The following is a 23,181-nucleotide window of genomic DNA, read 5'->3' as shown; positions in this document are numbered from 1 at the left end:
TCTGATGTGTCAATTATTTGTGTAATTCCATAATTCAGGAAACCCCAACCTGTCCAGCAAGTAGCCTACAAAGCAACAGAAATTATCCAAAATATTTCAAATATCATGTATGTATGCCAATTATTAACCTTTGGGGTTGTACAAAATGACAGCGGTGACTAGCTGTTCATCATTATTGACATTAATGACTTTGCATTCATAGCCACATTTTCTTATTTAGAGATGGATAGGTACGGGAATATCTGGAATAAGATTTAAATCCGTATAGAAAGTTTGAAAATACTTGAAATGCCATCTTTGTCCGGTGTGTTCAAATGTCTACTATGTAACGATCTTACAGCGTTTTACATCCCCTGTCATTGGCGGATACAATGAGTGAACGCAGGTTCTGGCGCGCTGTTTATGAGTTATCATGATATAGCAAACTATCACGAGATCAGATAAGAGGGCCGTTGGACGCATTTTTTCCACGTCATATAACAATATTCAACGGTGCATGACTTTACCCGTCAGGTTCCTCGTCAAAATATGTAGACAATTTCTTTTCCACCGGTGTCTGCCTCTGCAGAGGGCAGCCATGTTGTTGTTATGAAAGGACCCCGGTTTCCTGTGCGGTGTCCAAAGATTTGCCTGAGTAAAATGATTGCTGCACAACATTAAATCCTGTTAAGTAACATCAAATCAAGTTCACAAAGAATGTAATGTGCTCGATATTAATTGTAAATGTGCAGTAGTGGAGCATTGAAGAACATTACAGCTTGTGAGGGTTGTTTGTTTCCTTGCAAGCAGGAGCAAATTGGGTGGTTTGCAGGATGATAACACGTTAAAAAGGATATATCTGCAACAGATATTTACAACAAAAGTAAATAGTTTAGACAAATTTGAGGGCATTTTAGCTGTATATTTTCAATCATTGCAAAAATGATAAAGAAACAGCCTTAATATTGTATTAATAAAATTGACCTGAAATCTGTCATACTTCAATCGGGTAGGTCATTCCAGGTCTGTGAAGCAAGATAACTTAATGCAACCTCAATTTTTAGTTATTTCTTAATGTAAATATTTTTCAATTAGATGTCCTGTACCTAAAGGGGTTATACCTGTGTGGTCAAAGCATATTGGCTATGTATTTGAGTACTGAGACTAAGAGTGATTTACATTTAAATATCATAATATTTTAATGAAAGAGATGGTTTTAGGATGCAAATTTAGAATAATGTCGGCCTTATCTTTGTTGAATGTGAATTTTTTATTTTTTTTTGATAACATTGTTCATCACCTTACTATGGCTAATTTTTGTTTATTTATCTCTTTGTGCGCGCTTGTGCAATTCCGATTCTTTAAGTATATAGATGCTATAAAATGAGGGTACCCATAATCTTATAGTCTGCTTGTACAAACAGTCACTAATCATTCTATACAGCTTATAAATGTGATGGAAATGTCTGTGCATAGTTAATGTAAAATGTCAAATATTTGTCTGTTAAGAATAGACATGTTAAACAGCAGAATTTATTACATTTTTGCCCTGAGCTTCTGTCATGTTACATGTTGTATGTAAATAGTGTGGTATGATTCAGTGCATTGTCTTTTGGGTACAACATTAAAACAATAAAATAAATTCAAAACCTTGCTGGTGAAAAAAATTAACATTATAGGAAGACTGACATCGGCTTTGTAGCACAGATGTTAAATCATATATCATCTCTGATAACAAACATTTTTGTACCAGGAATATTTTCTTCTGCAGAATAATGAAGATAGTTTTGAAGATTACATATTTTAAATTATCATGAATTTCGATGCATTTTGTCATGAAACTACGTCTTCTGTTGAAAAAGTATCCAGAATTACAATATATTTTTACAACATGGATGTAAATAGATAATAGAAAGCTTGCATGTACAATGGCAGCTCAATGAACATTGACATTATACATTATTAGCTTTGTTAGGGTTTATTATATTTTTTTTTTCAACATTCCATTCATCAAATATCAGTTACACAAAACTGCAACAAAAATGTGCAACTGTTGGTTTTTAAGTCCTAAACATGCATGCTTAAAGGTGAATTGAAACAAACAAAGAAACAAATAAATAAACAGCATTTTAATCAATGTTTCACTCTTCATTCTTCAGGTGCATTTTAATAGATCCCCCTTTGCTGCCAGCTGCAGACAAATCAATTCTGAAGACTTTGGTATTTGATTAAAAATGCATTTCATAGAACTTCAGTCTTAAGATGCAGCAAATAGGTCCTTCTTTAGTTATAGACCCACTGAAAATGGACCATTACACATGTCTACTATAGATATAACTGTCCAGTACTCCACCACATACAGCAGATACTGAATATATTTTGATCCATGATCCATGATGAAATTACAAATTCAATTTCAAAATTGAATTGAATTAAAAAACCCACACAGCCAATTGTAACAATTTTCTGGTTGAAAAAAAACCAAAAACTTTTGTGCGGAGCATGCAGGCACCAAAACAGACTCAAATTTTTGTATTTTATAATTGATCCTCTATGAAGTTTGCATAATATCTTGTAGGGCTGTAGGGGCTGCAGTTCTGACCTCAGTCGAGCTGAAATTGTATTGTGTGGACTGAATAAAGGCACAGAGTCAAGAGGCACCTTCTTTCCAGGCATGATTTATTGAAAACACACCAAATGTATAGTCTACAAACCAGTATTTTTCCGTTATGTTAACAAGCGTAATATTTGCCCTTGGGTATTAGTAAAATTAACATTATACATTCTGTCACTGTGGCATCGCTTCTGCTCGCTATGAAAGCATTAACAACTTTACTCCTCTAGGAAATCAAATCATCTTTGAAAGACTACCTTTTTTTTTTAAAGTTTATAATACATTGTAATACAAGGCAGAAATCCACCAACAGTCTAAACTACTTGGGGTTGGAGGGGCAATAGGATGTGAAGGGTGACAGAATGTGAGAGTTGAGGGGAGGGATAAGGGAGGGAGGCTGACACAGGAGGGGGGTGAACATGTGGGTGAAGATGATGGCTGAAGAGGAGGAATAAAGTTATATAAAACACGCATATCTTTTTCTACCATGGAAAAGGTTAAGGCACATGATAGGTACAAACACATTTGCTACTGAGTAGTACTTTATTTTGACGGTCTTGAATCAGTTTTATCCTCACAGGTAGGTTTTATTCGATTCAATGTATGTCTTGTCTTTATCTTACAGCACAGTCACATGGATGTTTAGTCTTCTAATGCACAGAGTGCATCCACAAAACCAATAAATCCTTTACTTAATCAATGCAAATACAACTCCAGATCCTTTGGTTGTAGCGCCGCAGTGCGCAGTCATGGTTTGTTGTCGAACAGGGTTCAGTATTATCTAATGAGAGCACACACTTCTGAGAACACACAAAAGGGATGCTGGGTATCATTTTAACTGTTCTATCCTCTGAAATTCAGATTTATACAGTAGATTTTATTAGAGCCCGACCGATATAAATATTCACAGATATATCGGTGCCAGATGTGAAAGCTTTACAAATGAAACATTTGTACCGAAAACATTATATTTTCTTGTTGTCAACTGGACCTCCATATTATTCAGATGTTGAAATTTGGTTGAATGTATGTTGTCAAATCCATTTTTGGATGTCCAGTGATAACCATTTGACTTGGATGATGATTTCAGTTACTAACTAAGTCCAGGGTTCCAAACATAAAAATTACAACGTTCACATGAAGTGACATTCTCTGCCATTTCATGTTGCAGGATTTTATGACAACTTGAATTTTAGGTCCTCTGCCCAAAGGTTTTTCTGACATTAAACTTTGTTGTTTAAACAGCTGATGCAGATGGATGTCAAAGACTATTCAATATGTTCATGTGTTAAAATTAGCACGACTATAACATGATTCAAATGCAGCTCAAAATAATGGATATTAGATTTTTTTTTTTCTACCCCAAAATATTGGTAACAGCTCCAAAATCGGTCAGGCTCTAGATTTTTTTTTGTCTTTTTTTTGTTTTTTTTCTTGTAGTTTATTGATTTTCACCACAACTTACACCTTTGTAAACACTGTGTAAAATGCAAGCTTTATAAAATCACATCACAAAGAAAAATCAATGCAGGCACATGCCATTCGCATGAGATATAATAACTTGAATCCTCTTCCTGTCTCTGGATAAAATGGTCAGAAGGCAGACCGAGGCTTGAGGAGACTGCACGCTGTTCATTTTCAGCACGGTCTCTCAAAGCAAGAGAAAAATGGCAACATGATTCAGCGTCTCTGTTTTCCAACGTTTCAACTGCTCACCCCTATAACTTTGTAAAAATATATACTATATGATCATACTTGTTTTTATACAGTGAGATCCATCATTTTACTTTGAACCACATCCACTCATCCACCTGTTTTCTCTTCCTGCATGTGAGTGAGTTGATTAACATCCAGGACATCACAAACTGGCACTTGGAAAGAATATAATATGAACATTTGTACAGGTGTCCTTCTTTTCATGCTCACAACTGAACGTTCCTCTGTAAGTTACACTGGCGAGAGTTCAGGTATCTGGGAGGGGAAAAATGAACAGATGTGAAATACTGCCATCACTCGTTTAGCCTGTTACCGCTGACCCTTGACCCCTCGAGAGTGTCTCTTCTGAAGATACTGGCTGACCGTATGTTTTTTTTTTCCTTTAGTAAGAACACTGCTGACGAACACCTTTTCTTATTACTGCAATGTTTTTAACAGCAGAAAATATAAATAGGTGACTGTTGGCATATCTGGACAATATTTGACACATATTTAAGTTATGTTGACATTTCTTGCTAACCAACATGGTGAGTTTTTATCAAATGAGATGTGCTTTCCAAACAATGAGATATTAATATACAACTAAGAAGTTTTTTTTTCTTCTTTTTGACCCTAATATACATTTACATAAACCAATCCAACCAACCAACCAACCAACCCACCAACCAACCAACCAAAAAAGATTTTAGATCTATCTTTTCAACAAAACATCAACACTCTGCCTCTATTTTTTTTTTAACACAAATTAATTATAAACAAAATGTCTTATATCCTCTTTAATACACATCATAGACAAACAGCAACTGACCTGAACACTCAAAAACCGTGTCACAAACAGCTCTGCAGATGAGGGCTCATACGGCAGCTCGACCACTCTGAAGAATTAAAACTTCTCTCTGCCGTTTCTCTTCCCTGTCACTATCTTTCTCCGTCTGCGATGCACCAGGAACTGGAAGTTACTCTCTCTAGTGAACATACTCCATCGCTTTCTTTGCTGTATACCATGACTTGCAGACACCGCACTTTAAAACATGGACATCCATGGACACACACGTTTGGATATCAAAGCTTCTCAGTGCATTTTTAAAAAAGAAATTAAAAGGTAACATGGTGAACTGAATGGGTTATGAGTTCATGAAGGCCGGGAGTGCCTGTTTTTCCTCTATGCTAAGCTATGCACTTTCCTTTGCCTGCATCTGTCCCAAAACATTCTGTTACTTTCAAAGTCCAAACCTGTTGCATCATAAAAAAAAATGGTCAGAGCTACAAAATTAACTGAAAGCATACCCGAAACAAAAATAATGCACATCATTTGAATCTTTCAAATGTGAAAACAAAATAAACTATTCCTTCTGCTGCAGGTTTCTTTCTGACACACTTTCCATTCACTTCCTCCACCTCGCTACATCCCTTCCTTCACCAGGTCCAGCTTTCCGTCTTCTTCTTCGTCACTGGTGGAGCTCAATGAGAGTCAACACTGTTAAAAATTCTCATGCTGTCCAGTGGGAATGTCGATATGTGAAAGTAGTAGCAGTAGTCACTTTTTTAAATATCCTTTTTCCTTTTTTTCTGAGAAGCGTGAGTGCTGGCTGCTGCTGGGTAGTCACTGTTGTAATTGGTATTTATCTTTTTTTTTTTCTTTTTAATCCTCTTATTTATACAAAGTTCAACTCCAAACTTGAGCTCCATATGAAATGGCAGTGGTGATATGAGAGATCCTTCTCTGGCTGGGGCGTCACTCTGGTGTTGTAGTCGTTGTTTTCTTTTTCATTTTTATTTCTTTTTTTTGATTTTTTTTCTTTAAGCCTGGTCACAAACATACACACACACAAACACAACCAATTAGAACATTCTTTTTCCGTTAAAAAAGCAAATATATACTACATGCTATGATTGAATACTGGCTGCGAGGAAAATACGCTTTATCCCCATCCTATGAAGAGTGAGATGAGGAGTTTCAGCCAATCTTCAGTTCTGAATATATGAAATGTAAATATAGAGCCCCCGGATGGTTTAAAAAAGCTTGTACTGATTTGTTTAAACATAAAGGAAAAGAATGCCATTCTGGTGTAATTTCTTTGTTTCACTATCGATGATTTGTTGAACAACAAGAAGCACCTGCACAGTAGATTTGGATTAAACAGCAGTCAAACTCTAACACTCTCTGAGGAAGAAAGCTAAAGCGTATTTTTCTTTTGCGCTTCCTGGATTTTATGCTACCTGGGTTTTAAGGTCATGCTACCCTCCTTCCACTCCTCCTATCATTGGCACATATAAGAGTCATGAAAACCATCAAGAATGAATTTTCTCACTACTTCAAGTACTCATTTTTGCTTTTTTTTCCTGTTTGCGACAGAAATGTGACAATTCTTGAGGTAAAGATTTCTCAAACAGGAGAAAAGTGTACATTTGCATATCATAAGGCCTTTTTTCCCCCCATTCTGGGATGTCATAGCAGCATAATGAATAACAGTAATTAAGGTCTTGTTCCATTTACATAAGCTGGACCCTGGTATTTGGATGAATTTGACAACTAAAGAGTACAGGACCATTATTGGCCATTTCAGCACCAGCTGTGTTTACCTGCTTTGTCAGAGTGGCTGCTATAATAAAAGACCCAGTTCCAGCTGCAGATTAAGGCATGACTGGCTTGTTAGCAGGTGGAGATCCTGTGGCGCAGGAATAAAATTCATTGCTTGCAAAAGGCTGTGCTATGGTTTTCACACTCCAACTTTCAGAAAGACTTCTTTCCTTTCTTTAAAAGTTAGCCAGCATTTTGCATGTGCGCTGAATTAAAGTCACCGGTTTCTTTTAAAACAGTCACGGTACTTGGAGAATGAAACTACTTTTCACAAACACATGACATGTCATTTCAGATGATGAATGGTGACACAAAAAGATGTGTTTAGTGAGTTCACAGATGTGCTAATGGAAGTTACCGGTACAATTACTTACCTGACAATTCGCTCTATTACCGAAGGTTTTTATTCAAACAAGACTGAATATCACCAATCATATAGCTACATCTCTACAGAGTCTACATGTGATCCTTTGCTACTGCATTGGATGAAGATGAGACATGTGGAGAAATAACAAAGACCATTGTAACGAGATGATAATGAGAAAGAAGAAAGCGAGAGCTGTGATCAGGGTCGAGGAGGGAAAACGAGAAGATGGAAATGCTGCTGAAGCCAGCTTGCACGCTCACAACAGTCTCGTGCAGTGATTTTGGAGGTCAGCATAGGAAAAATAAAACCGTTCTTAGATGTGGCCGTGCTCTAAAAAAATGTTGTCATTTCTAATGGTGTTATAGTATTTAACGAAAAGGAAGAAGAGGTTTAAATGACAAAAGTAATCAGATCTGTCTGTTTATATAGATGACCCACTCTACAGGGAAATACATTTCAGACGATCTCGATCACAAAGAGGAGCCGGAATTCTGCTTTCTATAAGTCGCCTGGATTAAATGTCAAGCGTCGTAACAAACCGCAAGCACACACTGTCAGTCCCATATTGAATTTAAATAAGAAAAAATTGGATCAATGACTTCAGACCTTTTAAATGTTCAACCTGACTGTATAGGTTCTCATCTGACATTCCATTTCCTTTAGGCTTTGAGGCTTGAATATCTAGCATCTTATCAACATGCATGAATTATTTATTATGCCAGATTCTCAGTGTGAGTGTCTCTGCTTATGCATGTTTGTGTCTTGGTTCTTGAATGTCTATGTGTGCAAATCTTTTCCTTTCTCCCTCTTTTCATTTAGGGATAAATCAGTCTCTAGAGGATCCATCTGAAGTGTAGATGAGAGATTTTCCTTCATCCTTCTGCCACCAATTTTCTCAGAGGCTGTCAGGGGAGTTAGCCAGTGTAAAAGGTGTACATTTCAATCAGACAGGTGAATTGCCTCCTCATTTCTGCTTTGTCCTCAGGAGAAATTCGCAGTTGTTAAGAACAATGTAGTATTGACACATTTGCGAGTGGGATGTTGCAGTTGCAAAATGTCAGAGTTCTGTTATAACACTTGTTTCAATTCATGCCCTTGCGGAGCTTTTACCTTATCAATTAACCAGTCTCATTTTGTACTGATTTTAAACCTAAGTAGTCTTTTAAAGTATCCTTACTTTCCAAATAAAAATGAGCTATCACAGGGAAAATTTCACAGCTTGGAAATAGGAAACATTTTCTTGCCAAATTTTGCATAAGGGACAAGCAAGAATTTTCAAGACAATTAAAGTGCTGTAAACACGTGACGATTAATAAAACCCACATTGTATGTTTCCGTACAGGCTGCCATGGCCTCCTGCTGTGGGTGCAGACGTGTAGGCAGTTGGTGTCAACCTTAAAAGTTCCCCAAAATGTAACTAGTTTTCATACAAGAAAAGCTTTAGTTGTTTTATATTAGAGCAACAGATAGACATGATCGAGATGTGATCAAATATTCAATCTGAGCCGCTCTAATTTTGGAAAATGCAGTAGGGTAGAACACTTTTAAAAGGAATATTTTGTCTGTCACTGTAAATCTGTGACTGTGGTGCCGTGCAGATGTCTTACTTCCATAGACTTTCATCTTGCCCCCATAAAATTACACCATGATAATATTAATATAATTTAATTGAAACTAGGATGTAAATGTTGCATTTTTATTTTAAGTACAAAGCATTTCATTTTCCCATTTCTATTGCATTTTGTTTTTATCCTATATTTTCATTTATTATTATTATTTCCTGTATTTTTCCTGCTTTTTATGCTTAGTGTACAAGGGTACAGTGAAATATGTATTTACTATGTTCTAACTGACTCTGTCATTGTTTGATTGCTTTTGTATTACTTCATAAAATTTGTCCCTGCATCTTGTATTCAGTTTTTGCTTGTTTTTTATTTTTTTTTATTTTGAGTGACTTTTCAATATTCGTCCTAAGATCTCTACAGACATAATTACAAATGATTGCATTTGAAATATCCCCACTTTGGGACGAATAAAGGTGCATTCTAGTCTCTTATATTCTTCAATAAAGTATCTTGGCTGTTGTTGATATTACAATTTTTTTCGTACAATAATAAGGGTGATGCATAAAATAAAGATTTTAAAAAGGTTAACCCTTTCATTCAAACACTTATTTCGTAAATGCCAACAATAGCTCTACAAAATACTGGAAGGTCTTTAGTGACAGTTTTTGTCATGAGCGCTTAGTTGGCCATACCACTGTCTTAAAGGATGAAATTCGTTGTGGAGGAGTGAAAAAGGTCCTGAAGAACTTGGGCAAAGGCCACGTAAAAGGCTTGTTGTATAAAACCAAAATGTTGGGTACAATACAAGACTGGCTGGGAAAAATGACTGAACAACTTGCCAGGGGTCAAATTTGACCTTCAGTTTGGTTTTCAAAAGCTCTACAAGCTCGAAGTGGACCTTGAACAAGGAGTTAGAAAAGCCACTGCTTTCCTGCAAGTGTTGATTAAAACGCTCCAAACCCCTCAGCTGAGGGAAAAGTTCGGGGTAAAATTTCAGGAAGGTCAATCAACTCAGTCCCAGGCTAAGCTAAGGGATTGTTGAGCTCATATTCCTCGCATGCACACAGGAGACAAATTGATCATGTTGTCAGAAGTCTGCACGGCATTAGGAGTGAGACATGCTCGAACCTCTTGAAAAAATTGAGTGAGCAAGTGAAAAGCCAGTGAGGGAAGTAAAATGAGTGGGAAGGACTGGGTGACAGGTCCAGCTGACTGTTGTGGGTGCCTGGCTGACAGCAGGATTACACAATCAAGTATGAGGGTGAAAGGAAAACAAGCGGAATCAAACAACGGAGGACAGGGATGCTACGATTCAGCTCAAGGATGAAACTTGTTATTTTTGTGCTTTCATTTTCAGACCTACCATGCATGCAATTAGACCCAGGAATCAACAGGCTGGGGCTTAACATCACAAGCGTCCACCAGACTGACCGCAGGCCTGTTACTCCTGATATAGTGTTTCCTATTTGTGTCATTCTGTGATCACAGGAGGATGGGTTAAAAAAAAAAAAAAAAACAGCAAAAAAAGAGGTCAATACATTTTACAATTACATACACACTTGCACGCTCACATGCACCCAAGATCAGAGAAGCCGGTGTTAGTTCCCTGCCTTAAGGAGGCTTGAAAAGAAGTCAGAGTGATTACAAAACAGCATACACAATATCATGCAAATGAAAGAGGGAGATAGCACTTTTAACAGCCGGGTTGCATTCAAAGCTGCCGAAACCTTTGGAAGTACAGAAGGCAGATTTAAGAGACAGCCTCTACGCTCTGAAGACAAATAAGACTATTACTCTTGTCTCTGATCTGGAAGCTGATAAAAAAATCTGCTTTTTAAAAATGTGACAGTCGAATCTCGGCATCTGACTGTCGCATGGCTTGTCGCTGCGGCAATGAAATGCACATGTGCAAATGATACACACTTCCTTTTAAGCTCCAGCTCTGAGGGCGATTATTCCACTTTTCAGCATACTGACATGATGCCGGTGTAAAAAAATAAAAGAAATCGAGTTCTGGTTCAAGATACGTAAATCAAAATATATTCTCTTTAAAAAAACAAGTTTAAAACAGCTGCTTATCTTAGCTTTGCTGATTTAATTCTGTAATAGTGACCTACTGGGCACTCAACCAGCAGACACAGTATCCTGCACTTCAGCAGTTCCATCAAATTCTGTACAGAAGCACTTCTAAGATTAATGCAACAAAAGAAAATTAGAATTTCAAAATTGAATCTTGGATTTGTTGCGATCATTTGATGTCTGTTACAAACCCTCGCTGGTCATCAAGCACTGGAACTTTGATGACAACTTGACTTTTGCCTAGATAAGAACACGGATCCTGCTTTTTTTCAAGGGATGTGATCTTGAGTATTTAAGCTCGAATCCTTGGCGTTGATATGAACCTCTCACAATACCGTTAGGGGTTTGTGTTGTTCATCATTAATTATTTTGAACTTATCACTTCAGGTGGCTGATTCTAAGGTCATTTTAGCAAATATTTAAAATTGAAATTGATCTGAAAAAGGTATTTCTAAGTCTGTTATTTCAAATGTTCGTATTCTGTGTTAGATGTGCTGGCCACACATCAATCAAAAAGTTGTTTGAAAAAGCTAAATCAATTTGCAATAGCATGTGAAGCCTGCATTGCAGAACTCCTTGTCCTCCAAATTCTTAAAGATTGAGTTTGGATAAAAAACAGCTGTTGATTTCGTGCAAGGAATTACAGTAACAGTTTATTTATTTCCACTTGCTAAATTTAGACACGGATCAGTGAGGTTATGATGGGGTAAAGAATACACATTGGTGAAAAGGACTGCAAATCCCATCTAGAAATTGCCAGCACACACTTAAGGTCCGCTGATATTGCTGCAGTCATGTGTCGCGACGTTCATGTTAAATTCCCGCTGCTTCAATTCCAGTCATCTTGCATTAATGTAGCTCAAAATATAAATGTGAAAAGTACTTTGGAATCATCTGCATGCTGGGACTCCTGTGTGGGCTCTATTACCAATCTACACGCCACTTGACAAACTCTGGCTGTCGTGTGAAGTCAGTTTAATCAGCGGACCAACACTTGATAATGTGGCAGACTGTTCGGTGCCAAGGCAAGGGTTGTCTCCATGAGGAGCAGTTGTTTGCGGGTATTTTAATCAGTCTCAGATTAATTATTTTGCAGGAGCCAAAAGCTTCTACTCAATTAACTGGCGGCTGACAGATCTGAGACCGTCATCAGCTCCGTGCTACAGAACATTAATACAGAACCAAAAACTCTAGCATCTTTTAACAAATAAATAGAGTTAAGAGCCTTGATCGAGAACTGCAACAGATAACATAAGGGGAAGGAAAGAAAGGGATATGGAGGGAGAGGACGTGTGGTGTATTTCAATTAAATCATCACATCTATCTTGTGTGACCCCTCATGAGATCTCTGTTGTACCTTCAATGGCTCTCGTTCTGTCAGGTCCACTGAGCTGTCACCAGTCTTGTATTTGCAGTCTTTGTCCCTTTGGTCAATGGTGGAATAACCGTCTAAAGAGGTCAGACAACAGCGGTTAGTCGTGATTAAAACACCATCAGAAGACAGGGTTTCAACTGAAGTATCGCAAACACTGCAATCAACTGAAAATGCTTGTAGAACCTTTCTTCGCCTCAATCATTGGCACCCAACTCCTTTGAATGTGTTTGATCCACTGCTCATATACAACTGCCTCTGGGGGGGAGGAGGTTGCATTTCATATCTAAAACCTTCACTGTGCTGTAAGAGTGTTGGGAAGCGATTACTGAAACTCTTAATGACTAGGTCATGGTTGGGCAATTATTTTTGGCTGGCGGGCCACATTTCTTATTTAATTTTAAGCGCCGGCCAACTAGGTATCATGTACACTGAACAAAATGAAAATTGCAATTTAAATATTACATTTTTTTTTTATTTTATTTCAACTTTAAAACCATCAATGATCATATATATGTACTGACACGCTTTTGTATGGAATCATCCACACAAAATTAAAGAAAAGGAGTTTCTAAATTCAATATTGACTGAAAATATTTATTAAAATATTCAAAGAAAGCATTTTGGACGGCAGGATAAAAAAGCATAAAGGGCCGAATGTGGCCCCCGGGCCGTAAAATGCCCAGGTCTGGACTAGGTGTTCTGAACCAAAGGTCTTCCACAGAAACAGACATTCTGAAGAGCTCGCAGTCAAAAAAGTGGCGCTTGACATGAACAAAGAAGCTTCCTGCCGCAGAGCACTTATGTGATCTTTGAATAATTATAGAATAATATGACTGGACAGGGATGATTCATATCAATGCATTTCCCATTTTCAATTTGGTTTATTAAAAGTCCACAAAGAACATGGTGACCCTGAGAAGATCACAGTGACATGGAAGACATTAATAACACACACATGGCTGGATGGCCATTACAGATTTTACCCTTGGCAGGCACCTCAAGAAGCAACTGTTGGGAATAGTAAAACAATTCATCAAAATTTCTATTTTATGGCTCCGAATATCATTCAACAGCGATGCTGCATTCCCCCGAGGGGAATTCCTTCTTAATTCTGAGAGTCAGCGGAGAAGGTTTTTTTAAACCAGTCCAAGGTCGGAGTATTTTAAGTAGCCTGAGCACAATATCTAGTGTGGAGATGCTTTATAATGGATACCTAGATCTTGATGGAAAATACGATCTCTTTGGGTACAAGGTTGAATATAATACCTCTATTGCAGGTGTGTCCAATACGTCGATCGCGATCTACCGCTCGATCGCAAAGGTAGTGTGGGTAGATCGCATGGCATTAAAACGTAGGTGTCAGCCTCACTGTGAAATTTGTCACTTGACTGACAGTCGGTCTGTCCAATCTGACCTTGTCTGACACAGGTATCATCGCACATGTGCACATAATGGCGTGTTCTAGCAAGCTAGCGAGTTAGCCTTCAATTTATGTCTTCTAAACTTATGGGTATAAAAATGAATGGGGGTGCTGGACCAAGTAAAAAGACTAAAACGTATCACTTCCATATGGAATGGGAGGTAGACTTTTTTTACTATGTCATTTTCAACTCATCTGCCGGTTTGCCATTGCTATACCGAAAAAGGGAAATGTGGAGCGGCATTTTCAGACCGTTCATAACAACTACTGCACAGACTTTCCTCCAAAAAGTGAGCTAAGAAGGAGAAAGGTGAAGGAACTAAAATTCCAGCTGTCAGAACAGCAGTCGTTTTTCTCACAGCTAACTTCAACTATGCTGCTGACTCCATTCAAGTCATCTGAATAAGGTATTTACCAAAAAAGTACTCTGTTGTAGTGTGCCATGAGGGTTCATGCAGTTGTGCAAGATCCATAAACATTTATTGTGTTAGGTATATCAGTGGATATACAAATAAATATGTATTCAGCATTTGTAGTGGAGGTAGATCATTTTCACATGGTCATTAGAAAAGTAGCTCACAAGGGGAAAAAGTGTGGGCACCCCTGCTCTATTGCAAGTCACAAAAATATCGCATACCGTCAGTCACCACAATCAATATCAGAAACAAAGGACTGGCACATTTGTAGTTGGAATAACAGTAGAGACATTTACTTAAAAGGAACTGTAGCGCGGGAAGCACTGTATTTCATTTATAAGTATGTGTGTTGTTGTGTTGTGCTTAAAAACCACCCACGTTGTTTGGCAAAGTGCTTCTAATGAAGGCCCAGCTTTGTACAAACATCTTAACAAGAGAGGGGTCTCGCATGCAGCATCAAAGAGCGCCATGTCTCACGATGGGTCCAAAGTGTCATGATTAGACATATACAACCTAATATGAATATTTTGGCAACGCTTTAACAAGCAGTTGAGGCCTGAATTGAATGCTAAAGAGAGATTAGAGTAGAGCCTGAGGACAATCATGCAGTCTGGCTCTTACCTGGACCCAGCTCATCCATAGGTATCATATCACCACTGCCACATTTCCTGGTGCCTGAAAAGCATTCATATGCTGTTTGTACAAGAGCGGCACAGACAAACCTGAGTCACCGAGCCAAATGCTGCTGTTGCGTTCCAGAATATCGGTGCTTGGCCGGTGATTGCGGAACGCAAACTGGGATCGGGCAGACACGATCGCCATGATTCATGGGCATGTGTAGACGCAACTAAAAAGAATGGCTCAAAGCCAAAACTCGGGACAATGGATTGCTGCTATGCTAATGCCTCCTCTGTTAAAGAGATGTTTGTTTTCGGGCCAACAAGTCTCCCTTCCTCCTCCTCATAAAATGAGGAATCCCCCAGCAAACTCCAAGTTAGAGCAAAAACCCGTGATAGCCTTAAATTCTGCAGGATTTAAAAATGTAGAATTCCCATGACTTCATTCTTTAATTTTGCCTTTGCCATATTTTCCATTCTTATACTGTTCAAGACACATATTTTTGAATTCATGGTTTTCTTTTCTCTTTTAATGCCTTCCTCTGTGTTACTCACTGCCACCATGAAGGAGATAAGGTAATAGTGGAATTCAGTGTAGCCATGAGATACGACACACACATCCCCAGAAAAACGGACGCACCCACTGACACACTCTAAAACAAATGCTGTTTTTAAGTTAAGCTCCCCCCCTTTTTTTCTCTTCTTCCTTTTTTAAGAATGGAAGTTGCACAGGCTGAATCCTAATATAGCTACTACCAAAAACAAACCCAGGACCCACAATGTTACACTCAGTGGTTTATCATTCTATTGAATACGGGCATGGGAGCTTTTGTTGAACTAGCAGACCATCAAATGTGATTGTTATTCTGCTGCTGATCCCAAAATTAACAATGTGACTCCCATGACAATATCTTTCACGTTATTTCACCCCTGAAATGGTCGAACCTTAATTAGAAGAAAACAAGAGGACTTGGAGCAACAGAAGCTGCCAAATGCACTGATGTTGTGTTCTTTTTTTTTATCCCTTTATTGAATTTGTTCATAATTCTGCACTGAATCTGATTAGATTTTGTTTTGTGTATTAGATAAGAGCAACTTCAGTGAAATCCCACCCACTCGGTCCTCTCAACAGCAAAGGTGATTAAGAGTGTATTAAGAGTGTCATGCTGACTGACCTTGGTTCTTCTCCATGAGGGGCAGAGTGGTGTCATCATAGCCTGGCTTGCCGTTCTTGGTCGCTTTGGGCGTTGTTGTCACTGTAGGCTGAGAGAAAAGGAATAGAGAAGAACCCGTGAACTGAAGAAACATGGCATCATGGCGATTATGGGTAAATTCCTGTCATCATACTTCGGCTGGATTAAAGTATCGAAATAAACAGGTAAAGGTTTGGTGGTTTAATATCAACCTTTTACATGCTGCTGTGTGAGCTTCCTAAGATGCTGTTTTTTAATCTTATTCCTCACATTTCTGTTGAGTCCTTAGTTCTAATCATGTAATGCTCACATCGTAGAGATCTGCTCTGTTGAGGTTTTCGGTGCCAGCAGACGATTTCTATCTTTTTTTCAGTTGGCTGTCTTCATTCAGCCCTTTAGGCTTCTTACATCTGCTCTTAAACCATCTTTCCTTGTATTTCTTTTTAAAGCATGTGCTATGTATGGAAATTGCCATACATAAGGAACAGCCAGATTGATTTCAATGATTCTATGATTAAATTATTTGCACAGGTCTGTGATTAAATGAAATTTCCTTCAAGACGGTAAATTGGAATTCCAAAGTAAACCTACGAGTGCTTTCTGTAGGTTGAAACGCTCCCACAGAAAACATATGCTCAGCTTTTATTTGAGATTACCACTTAACTATTTTTTCACTTTTATACAACTCACAAAGCCTTTATCGTATATCTGCTATCTTTAATACAGTTGAATGTACCTGGAAATGGCTTTTGTTCCAGCCGTCCTTTGTCAAAGCGTTCCTCAGTTCTTTGTAGCTCCACACTGTTTGCAGCACGTGGGACGCTGCCTTTGTTTCTCGAGCCGATTGGCTGCAAGGAGCACAATGAAGAGGACGTAAACATATCGCAATTGAAGTTGCACACTCCACCTCGCAACCCCAAAAGTAACCACTGTGTGTACGAGCGCGTTGCTGCTACAGTCACTCTTTATATTCAAAGACACTGAGTCCCCTGAGTGGCTTCAGGGTCTCGATTTTAATTCGCAGCCAGATGAGAGCACATTTCCCTTCATTAGCTACTTCTGAACCACCCGTTGTAATTACATGTGGGCGGGGGACCCGCTTCAAAGAAAGCTAATCTCTTGGGAGGTGAGAGGAAACACAAACTATTTGGTCCGTGAATGAACTGTGTGTATTTGTGCTAGTTAGAGTAGCTCTTTGTGTGATCAATACTTCATCACACATGGACAAGCCTTTTAAAAGTACTCTTGATCTTTAATTGAAAGTGTGGTGCAGACACACTTCATTTTTAGAATGCTAATGTTGTAGTAGTGCAGGACTCCACTTAAATGATCAGCCTAAATATCTCTTATTTTTATTACTTGGTTAAGCAGAACTTCTGCATTACCAGAGCGACTACTCACTTTGCAGCTTGTAAAACCTGCAGAGGCAAGAGCAAACGGATAACAATGCCCCCCAGAAGAAGCCTGTTAATTAACATGTGTTGGGAAGCGGCATGCATGTTTATGTGCATGTGCGAGACTGGGTGGGTGTGCGGGGGGGTCGGGGAGCCAGACTTGTTGCAGTATTGAACTGTACCAGCCAATTTTGGGCCATTAGAAAGACATAGGAATAGCCTATGAATAATCATGTAAAGGATCATGATGCAAACTGAATTCAAGGTTACACTGTAATTAGAAATGTATGATGGCTCCATGGCGACTGGACTCTCAAGGTGTGGTCAATCATTGATCAACAAATACAACATGCATTTAGGAACACACAGACATTTTGGGAAACGTACCAGTTTACATGATCTCTATAAAATGGCAACTAGACTGATGTGCATGTCCTATCTTTGAGTTTGCATGCAATAAACAACTATTTGAATCTTCTTCCTCTTTCGGCTTTTCCCGTCAGGGGTCACCACAGCGAGTCAACTTTCTCCATCTAACCCTATTCTCCGTGTCCTCCTCTCTCACACCGACTACCTTCATATCCTCTTCTCACTACGTCCATAAATCTGCACTTTGGTCTTCCTCGAGACCTCTTGCCTGGCAGCTCCAATTCCAGCATCCGTCTACCAATATATTCTCTATCCCTCCTCTGTACATGACCGAACCATCTCAGTCTGGCTTCTCTGTCTCTCCAAAACATCTAACATGTGCTGTTCCTCTGATAGACTCATTTCTGATCCTATCCATCCTGGTCACTCCTAAAGAGAACCTCAACATCTTCATCTCTGCAACCTCAATAAACAACTATTTGAATAGTCAGCTTAAATACTGACAAATATCCCATATTTGGTGTTGGCCAACTTTCAAGAAAAATAATCAAATTAAGGTTTGACTACCCCATATTTTGTTATGATGCTACAGATTTACCGTATTAAAAAATATCAAGAAATGTAAGGACATGTCAAGTTAACATAGCAGTGATTACATACACTGCCTCAGTCAGAAAAGGGTTCTATGAAAAACACTGCTCAGTATTTATGTTGAGATATCAAAATGGAAATGGTGCACAAGTGTGACACTGTACTGCTGATTCTTACAAAACAGGAATTCCCTCTTTGACACTGCCTTATGCAAGATCATGAGCAACATCTTGTTTTGCTTGTGCTCTGGCTTTGTTTCCCTAAGAAGAGTTGGGTGACCTGATCAAAAAGAGTAATATTAATCATTGGGGAAAATTACAAAGAGGCAATTATCTGTTAACATCCCTCTGACAATTACTGTATTAAGACTGACGACAAAATCACATTACTAACAAGTGAATGCAAACACTACTAATATTGTGAAAACTATATCCTAATGGGTAAAAACTAAAACCGGATTCTATTTCAATTTGAAGGAACTGCAGAAAAAAAGCAGATAATAATAGAACAGCTCCAAAGTCACATTGATGCTTGGTTTGAGATGACGATGTCATGCCTGGTTCTGTTGATGGCCACTAGCTTCTCAATAGCCTGGGCCTGGATGAGGGAGCGGGCATTTTCGGAGCTGTCGGTCACAATTTCATGGATGGTGTTTAGGATCGCAACCACGGTGTCCTCCTCCAGGTTCTTGGCTGGTCGTTGCTGGCCGCTCGGCAGGTTACTGACCAAGTCCCGCATGGCATAACTCCCTATCAATGAAAATAAAGAGGATAAACTTTCATTTGCATACTGTTAGAATTATATTATACTGAAAAAAATCTATAAATCACACCAAGAACACAAAAGATCCTCTCCACATTATGGATCATGGATGCAAAATATACAGATTGTATGGATGAGACTGTTTTTGCAGAAAGAAATATGCAACAACCAGATAGAAATCCTTCAAATTCCACCCACTCTTCCAACCCCATTTAAATTATGGAGTTCAGCAGTATGCAATTACTTCCCTTTTGACAAGTTTATCCCCTGAACACTGAATATCTCCTATTTCAAAATTAACTCTGTTTACAGTGTTTGTGGGTCTAATACTGTTCACTTCACCTTTGCCCACCGAATAATGATCATAACTGGCTTCAAAATATTTGTGATAAAACACATTGTGTTTGACTTTCGCACGGACCAGCTTTACACTTTGATTAGTGCACAAAAAAAAAGCTTTCTCGAGTTGAACTATGATGTGATATATCACGTAATTGAATGTTTTGTGAAAAACCATAATATCATGCTAAAAACAATAATAACATCCTGGCAATAATTTCATCAGAATCACCAAGGATAATAAATGGTTTACCAACCATGTAGTTACACCCTGCAAATCCCTGCAGTCTTTTAATGAGACCAAAATTTTGAGTTTAACTGGTGATTTCTAGTAATCAGTGTGTATGATGTTACTTGTGGGATGTACCAATTAGATCTTTGTTTCTGCGGTCAATGGAGAGGTTTCGCAGTGCGATTGCCACCGCTCGCACCACTTTGTCAGAGTCAGAGCGCAGCAGCTCAACCAGGATAGGAAGGCCTTTTTCCTTGCGGACCGTGGCTCGGATGTAGTTGGACCACTGGAGGGTGGAGAGAGAACAAGTTATCATTTCAACCTTTGAATGAGCACTCACTGGCTATGGCAAGCAGTCTTGAAAAAAAAAACTATCGCCTTGGAGGACTCCACACCACCTAAAGCCTTGCTATGCCTTCATGCACCCATTGCACACACACGTAACCATTAGCTCACTAACTACTTGTTGGCTCAGCATGACTCCTTGTGCCTGAATTATCCACAGAATTACACAGTGGACCCTGAATGGACATGTGCAATAATTTGTCTTAATCAGAAGATTTTACTTACTCGTTTTTTTTTTTTTTTTTATAAAATGAAACATTAAGTTTGACATAAAAGGGTTTCACATCTAAGCACTGGGACACCCCCAGAGATGTAATTAGGCAGGGGATGGATTAAGATGAACCACTAGGTGGCAGAAGTAAGCTTTGGGAAACATCTAGTCTGCTGCCTCGTACAGGTCTGACATCCTCCCAAGGAGTCGGCATATGCTTTGTCCAGTGACAGGATAAGACGGTGTGATGGGTAAATGGCTCCACAGGTCCCTGAGTCAAGCCACACAGTGATATCAGTTTCAACTGGATAAAAAAATCTACTAAGGGATAAAAGGATTCCTCCTCAAAATGAGTTGGAAATGATTCCCACTGAATTATTCAGAGGTTTCAATTTGAGAGACACGGCTGGATGAAACTGCTGTGTCTAAAAAATTAAAGGGATTTTTTTTTTTCCAGTTCAGATGGAATGGCCCGATGCTCTTGCTGATGAATTCTGAAGGACGCGTTTACTGTCTGACGCACGGTGAAAATGCCTTCATGATAATGCTTCTGTGGGTTGAATTCAGCGGGCTCACTGGAAAACTTGAGTGATCGTTTGTGCCTTCAGGTGTTGGACATAAATTGGCATTTGACAACAAGTCTTCTCTCCTCATAAATTCATTGCCGCATATGAGCCAGACAGCCTCTCAGCAGCTCCCCAACCACTCTAATTGGAATAAATGTCACATCCTGGCTGTAGACATCCTCATATTATCTATCATCAGAAGCAAACATCTACCAGGGATTTACGTGTGGAGTACATTTGTTACATAACCCCGATCTAACCGCAGTCTCACTGAAGTGGAAGGTCCTTAACAACAGCGGTAGAATAGATTATTAGACTAATGCACACAGCATTCAAACGTCTCACTCTTTAGTGCTGTTTTAATCATTATATCCTGGAATTAACAGTAACCTGTTAATCATCATCTTTCTTTTAGCCCTCAAATATACAGAAAATCTTTTTTTTACCCGGTGCAGCCAGCCACCTTTTTTTTATTTCGGTCTGCCATTTATTTCGAGCGAAGTTGTATGGGTTGAAGACACAGCAAATTCACATTTTATTTTAAAGAATCCCCGGAGGCAACCCCAAGATGTTATACTCCTGCTATTTTCTAGGAGAGATACAGTGGTATGGTCAGTTACAAAAACAAATTACATACAAAAGCATAACACTGCACAGATGTTTACACCCCGGTGGCAAACACTCACAGTCCACTGTCCGGCACCAAGATTTTGCAGAGCTCCAGCCGCCGCCTCCAGGGTATTGTAGTTTTGGCTCTCCGTCAGCAGAGATAGGTAGAGTCTCACCACTTCTGGCTGATACAGCAGCTCAAAGCCTGCAGAGACAGGGAGAGAGACAGACGGTTGAATGTGCATGCACACACGCACGTGTGCGTGCACGTTCCGCATGCACACACACACACACACACACACACACACACACACACACACACGCACACAGTAGTTAGAGCCCTGGAAAGACAGAATTGGCCAATTAGGTTGTGTGAAATACTGGCAATGTAGCTCTGAGGTTCACCACTGATCACATGGAAAGTACCCAACAGTTTGGGGAGAGTTACACTGTAATACACTTTTGCTCGGGTAACATCAGAAACCTTGAGTAATAAGAAAACTATGGATGTAGTCTACAGTTGCCCGAAATCCAAACCACTTTATTATTAAGTTATCGCACAGAGCTTCACGATAATTAACCTGTGAATAACATTAGCTGAATGCGATATACTAAATTGTAAGAAACTAATCAAATCTTGCAGAAGTACATGTATTAAGATATTTCTTTTTTACAATTATGACCTGATGTCTAGTCAAAGCAAGCTATTCTGCTATTTCACGGTATGAGTATAGCAAAGGAATATAGCATTTTGAAAGGTCAGCTTGTAATTTTGCATACAGACAGAAACGATTATGCCGTAAAGAATCAGTATTAAGGTGTTATTACCTCAAAGTAATTTTGATCCGTTGATTACAATTAATCACCGCTCAATTTTTACAATATTTACATGAGTGCCAGGCTGTTTCAACTGATGGTGCATTTTTCTCTGCTGAATCTCAAGTCTGACACTCAGTTTCTCACATTAACCCTCTAGACACGGCTTCTAAATTGCCTTGTTTTTTCTTTTCTAAAACTGGCTTTTATTTGACAGCACCTTTTGATTTTGAGTTATTATTCAAACAAATTGTTTCATCATGTATTACTCGTATTATCCTTGGTATAACAAGCTCCCTGATGAAGTCATCGACACACAAAGACATGTCAATAAAGTGGGTCAGGTACAATCATTTTTAATGTCGTTTCTTAGATAATGTAACATGACCCTTGGGTTTCAGCCCCTCTGAAGAAGAGGTACGACTATACTTAAGTAACAACAAATATTGATAACAATTATCCTATTATCATCACAATTGTAGCCAACACCATCATATTCATTGCAGTAATTATAATGCACATAAAACATGAAAAATATCAGTCATTACGATGACATTTGGGTTCAGTGACATTTTAATGAGAATGGCATGTTTTACAACTCGGACGCTGCAAAGCTGTGCAAAATTTCAAAGTCTAACAAGGTCACAATACAGTGCTCTAATTACCTTCTACTGTATTTCTTCTTGATAGTAAAACATGATGATTGAAAATCACCTGTATCACAAAGGAAATGAGGCATGACAAGGAGAGATTATTGATCTGACAGACCTGTAGTGTTTGAGAGTGATCTTTATCTCATTAAAATGAAACACATTCCAGCACATTCAATCATTAGACCTCCTTGTGATGGATAAATAATTACATTATCAGCAATTAGGCTTTGCAGGCACGAGGGGAGAGACAGGCTTCAAAACACATCAAATATTTTCATTAATTCATCCAGTCTTTTTTGTTCTTTAACAAACAGGTTGATAGCTAAGTGCTGTTCAAGAGGTGAACAAGACGCTAAATATCTAATTAAAAGG

General features: G+C 38.7%; 2 protein-coding genes across 15 annotated transcripts in view; both read right to left on the bottom strand.

The window, feature by feature from the left end:
• The window catches only part of txnrd2.2 (thioredoxin reductase 2, tandem duplicate 2), a 29,686-nt gene extending 29,068 nt beyond the window's left edge, over positions 1 to 618 (bottom strand). Inside the window, exon 1 of the mRNA XM_086169854.1 lies at positions 507 to 618. Coding sequence (XP_086025980.1) covers positions 507 to 579 — 73 coding nt within the window. The 5' untranslated portion in view covers positions 580 to 618. The remainder of the gene's footprint in view (positions 1 to 506) is intronic.
• A 2,023-nt stretch (positions 619 to 2,641) lies between these two features.
• arvcfb (ARVCF delta catenin family member b) overlaps positions 2,642 to 23,181 on the bottom strand; it is a 234,626-nt gene continuing 214,086 nt past the window's right edge. For 7 of the 14 annotated variants that reach the window (XM_086169839.1, XM_086169840.1, XM_086169845.1 and 4 more), the window contains 9 exons: positions 21,418 to 21,545; positions 19,745 to 19,895; positions 18,833 to 19,025; positions 16,659 to 16,770; positions 15,905 to 15,992; positions 14,734 to 14,787; positions 12,259 to 12,350; positions 10,186 to 10,298; positions 2,642 to 6,115 (listed from right to left, as the gene is read on the bottom strand). In XM_086169839.1, the coding sequence (XP_086025965.1) occupies positions 10,197 to 10,298; positions 12,259 to 12,350; positions 14,734 to 14,787; positions 15,905 to 15,992; positions 16,659 to 16,770; positions 18,833 to 19,025; positions 19,745 to 19,895; positions 21,418 to 21,545 (920 nt within the window). In that variant the 3' untranslated portion in view covers positions 2,642 to 6,115; positions 10,186 to 10,196. The remainder of the gene's footprint in view (positions 6,116 to 10,185; positions 10,299 to 12,258; positions 12,351 to 14,733; positions 14,788 to 15,904; positions 15,993 to 16,658; positions 16,771 to 18,832; positions 19,026 to 19,744; positions 19,896 to 21,417; positions 21,546 to 23,181) is intronic. The other 7 variants (XM_086169841.1, XM_086169842.1, XM_086169853.1 and 4 more) reach the window with 3 other exon arrangements.

Source organism: Fistularia commersonii, chromosome 22, assembly GCF_037954325.1.
Source record: "Fistularia commersonii isolate RoL2024-O1a breed Wild chromosome 22, RoL_Fcom_v1.0, whole genome shotgun sequence".
Taxonomy (NCBI): Eukaryota; Metazoa; Chordata; class Actinopteri; order Syngnathiformes; family Fistulariidae; genus Fistularia; species Fistularia commersonii.
The sequence above is the reverse complement of the archived record's forward strand: the minus strand, read 5'-3'. Positions and strand labels throughout refer to the sequence as shown.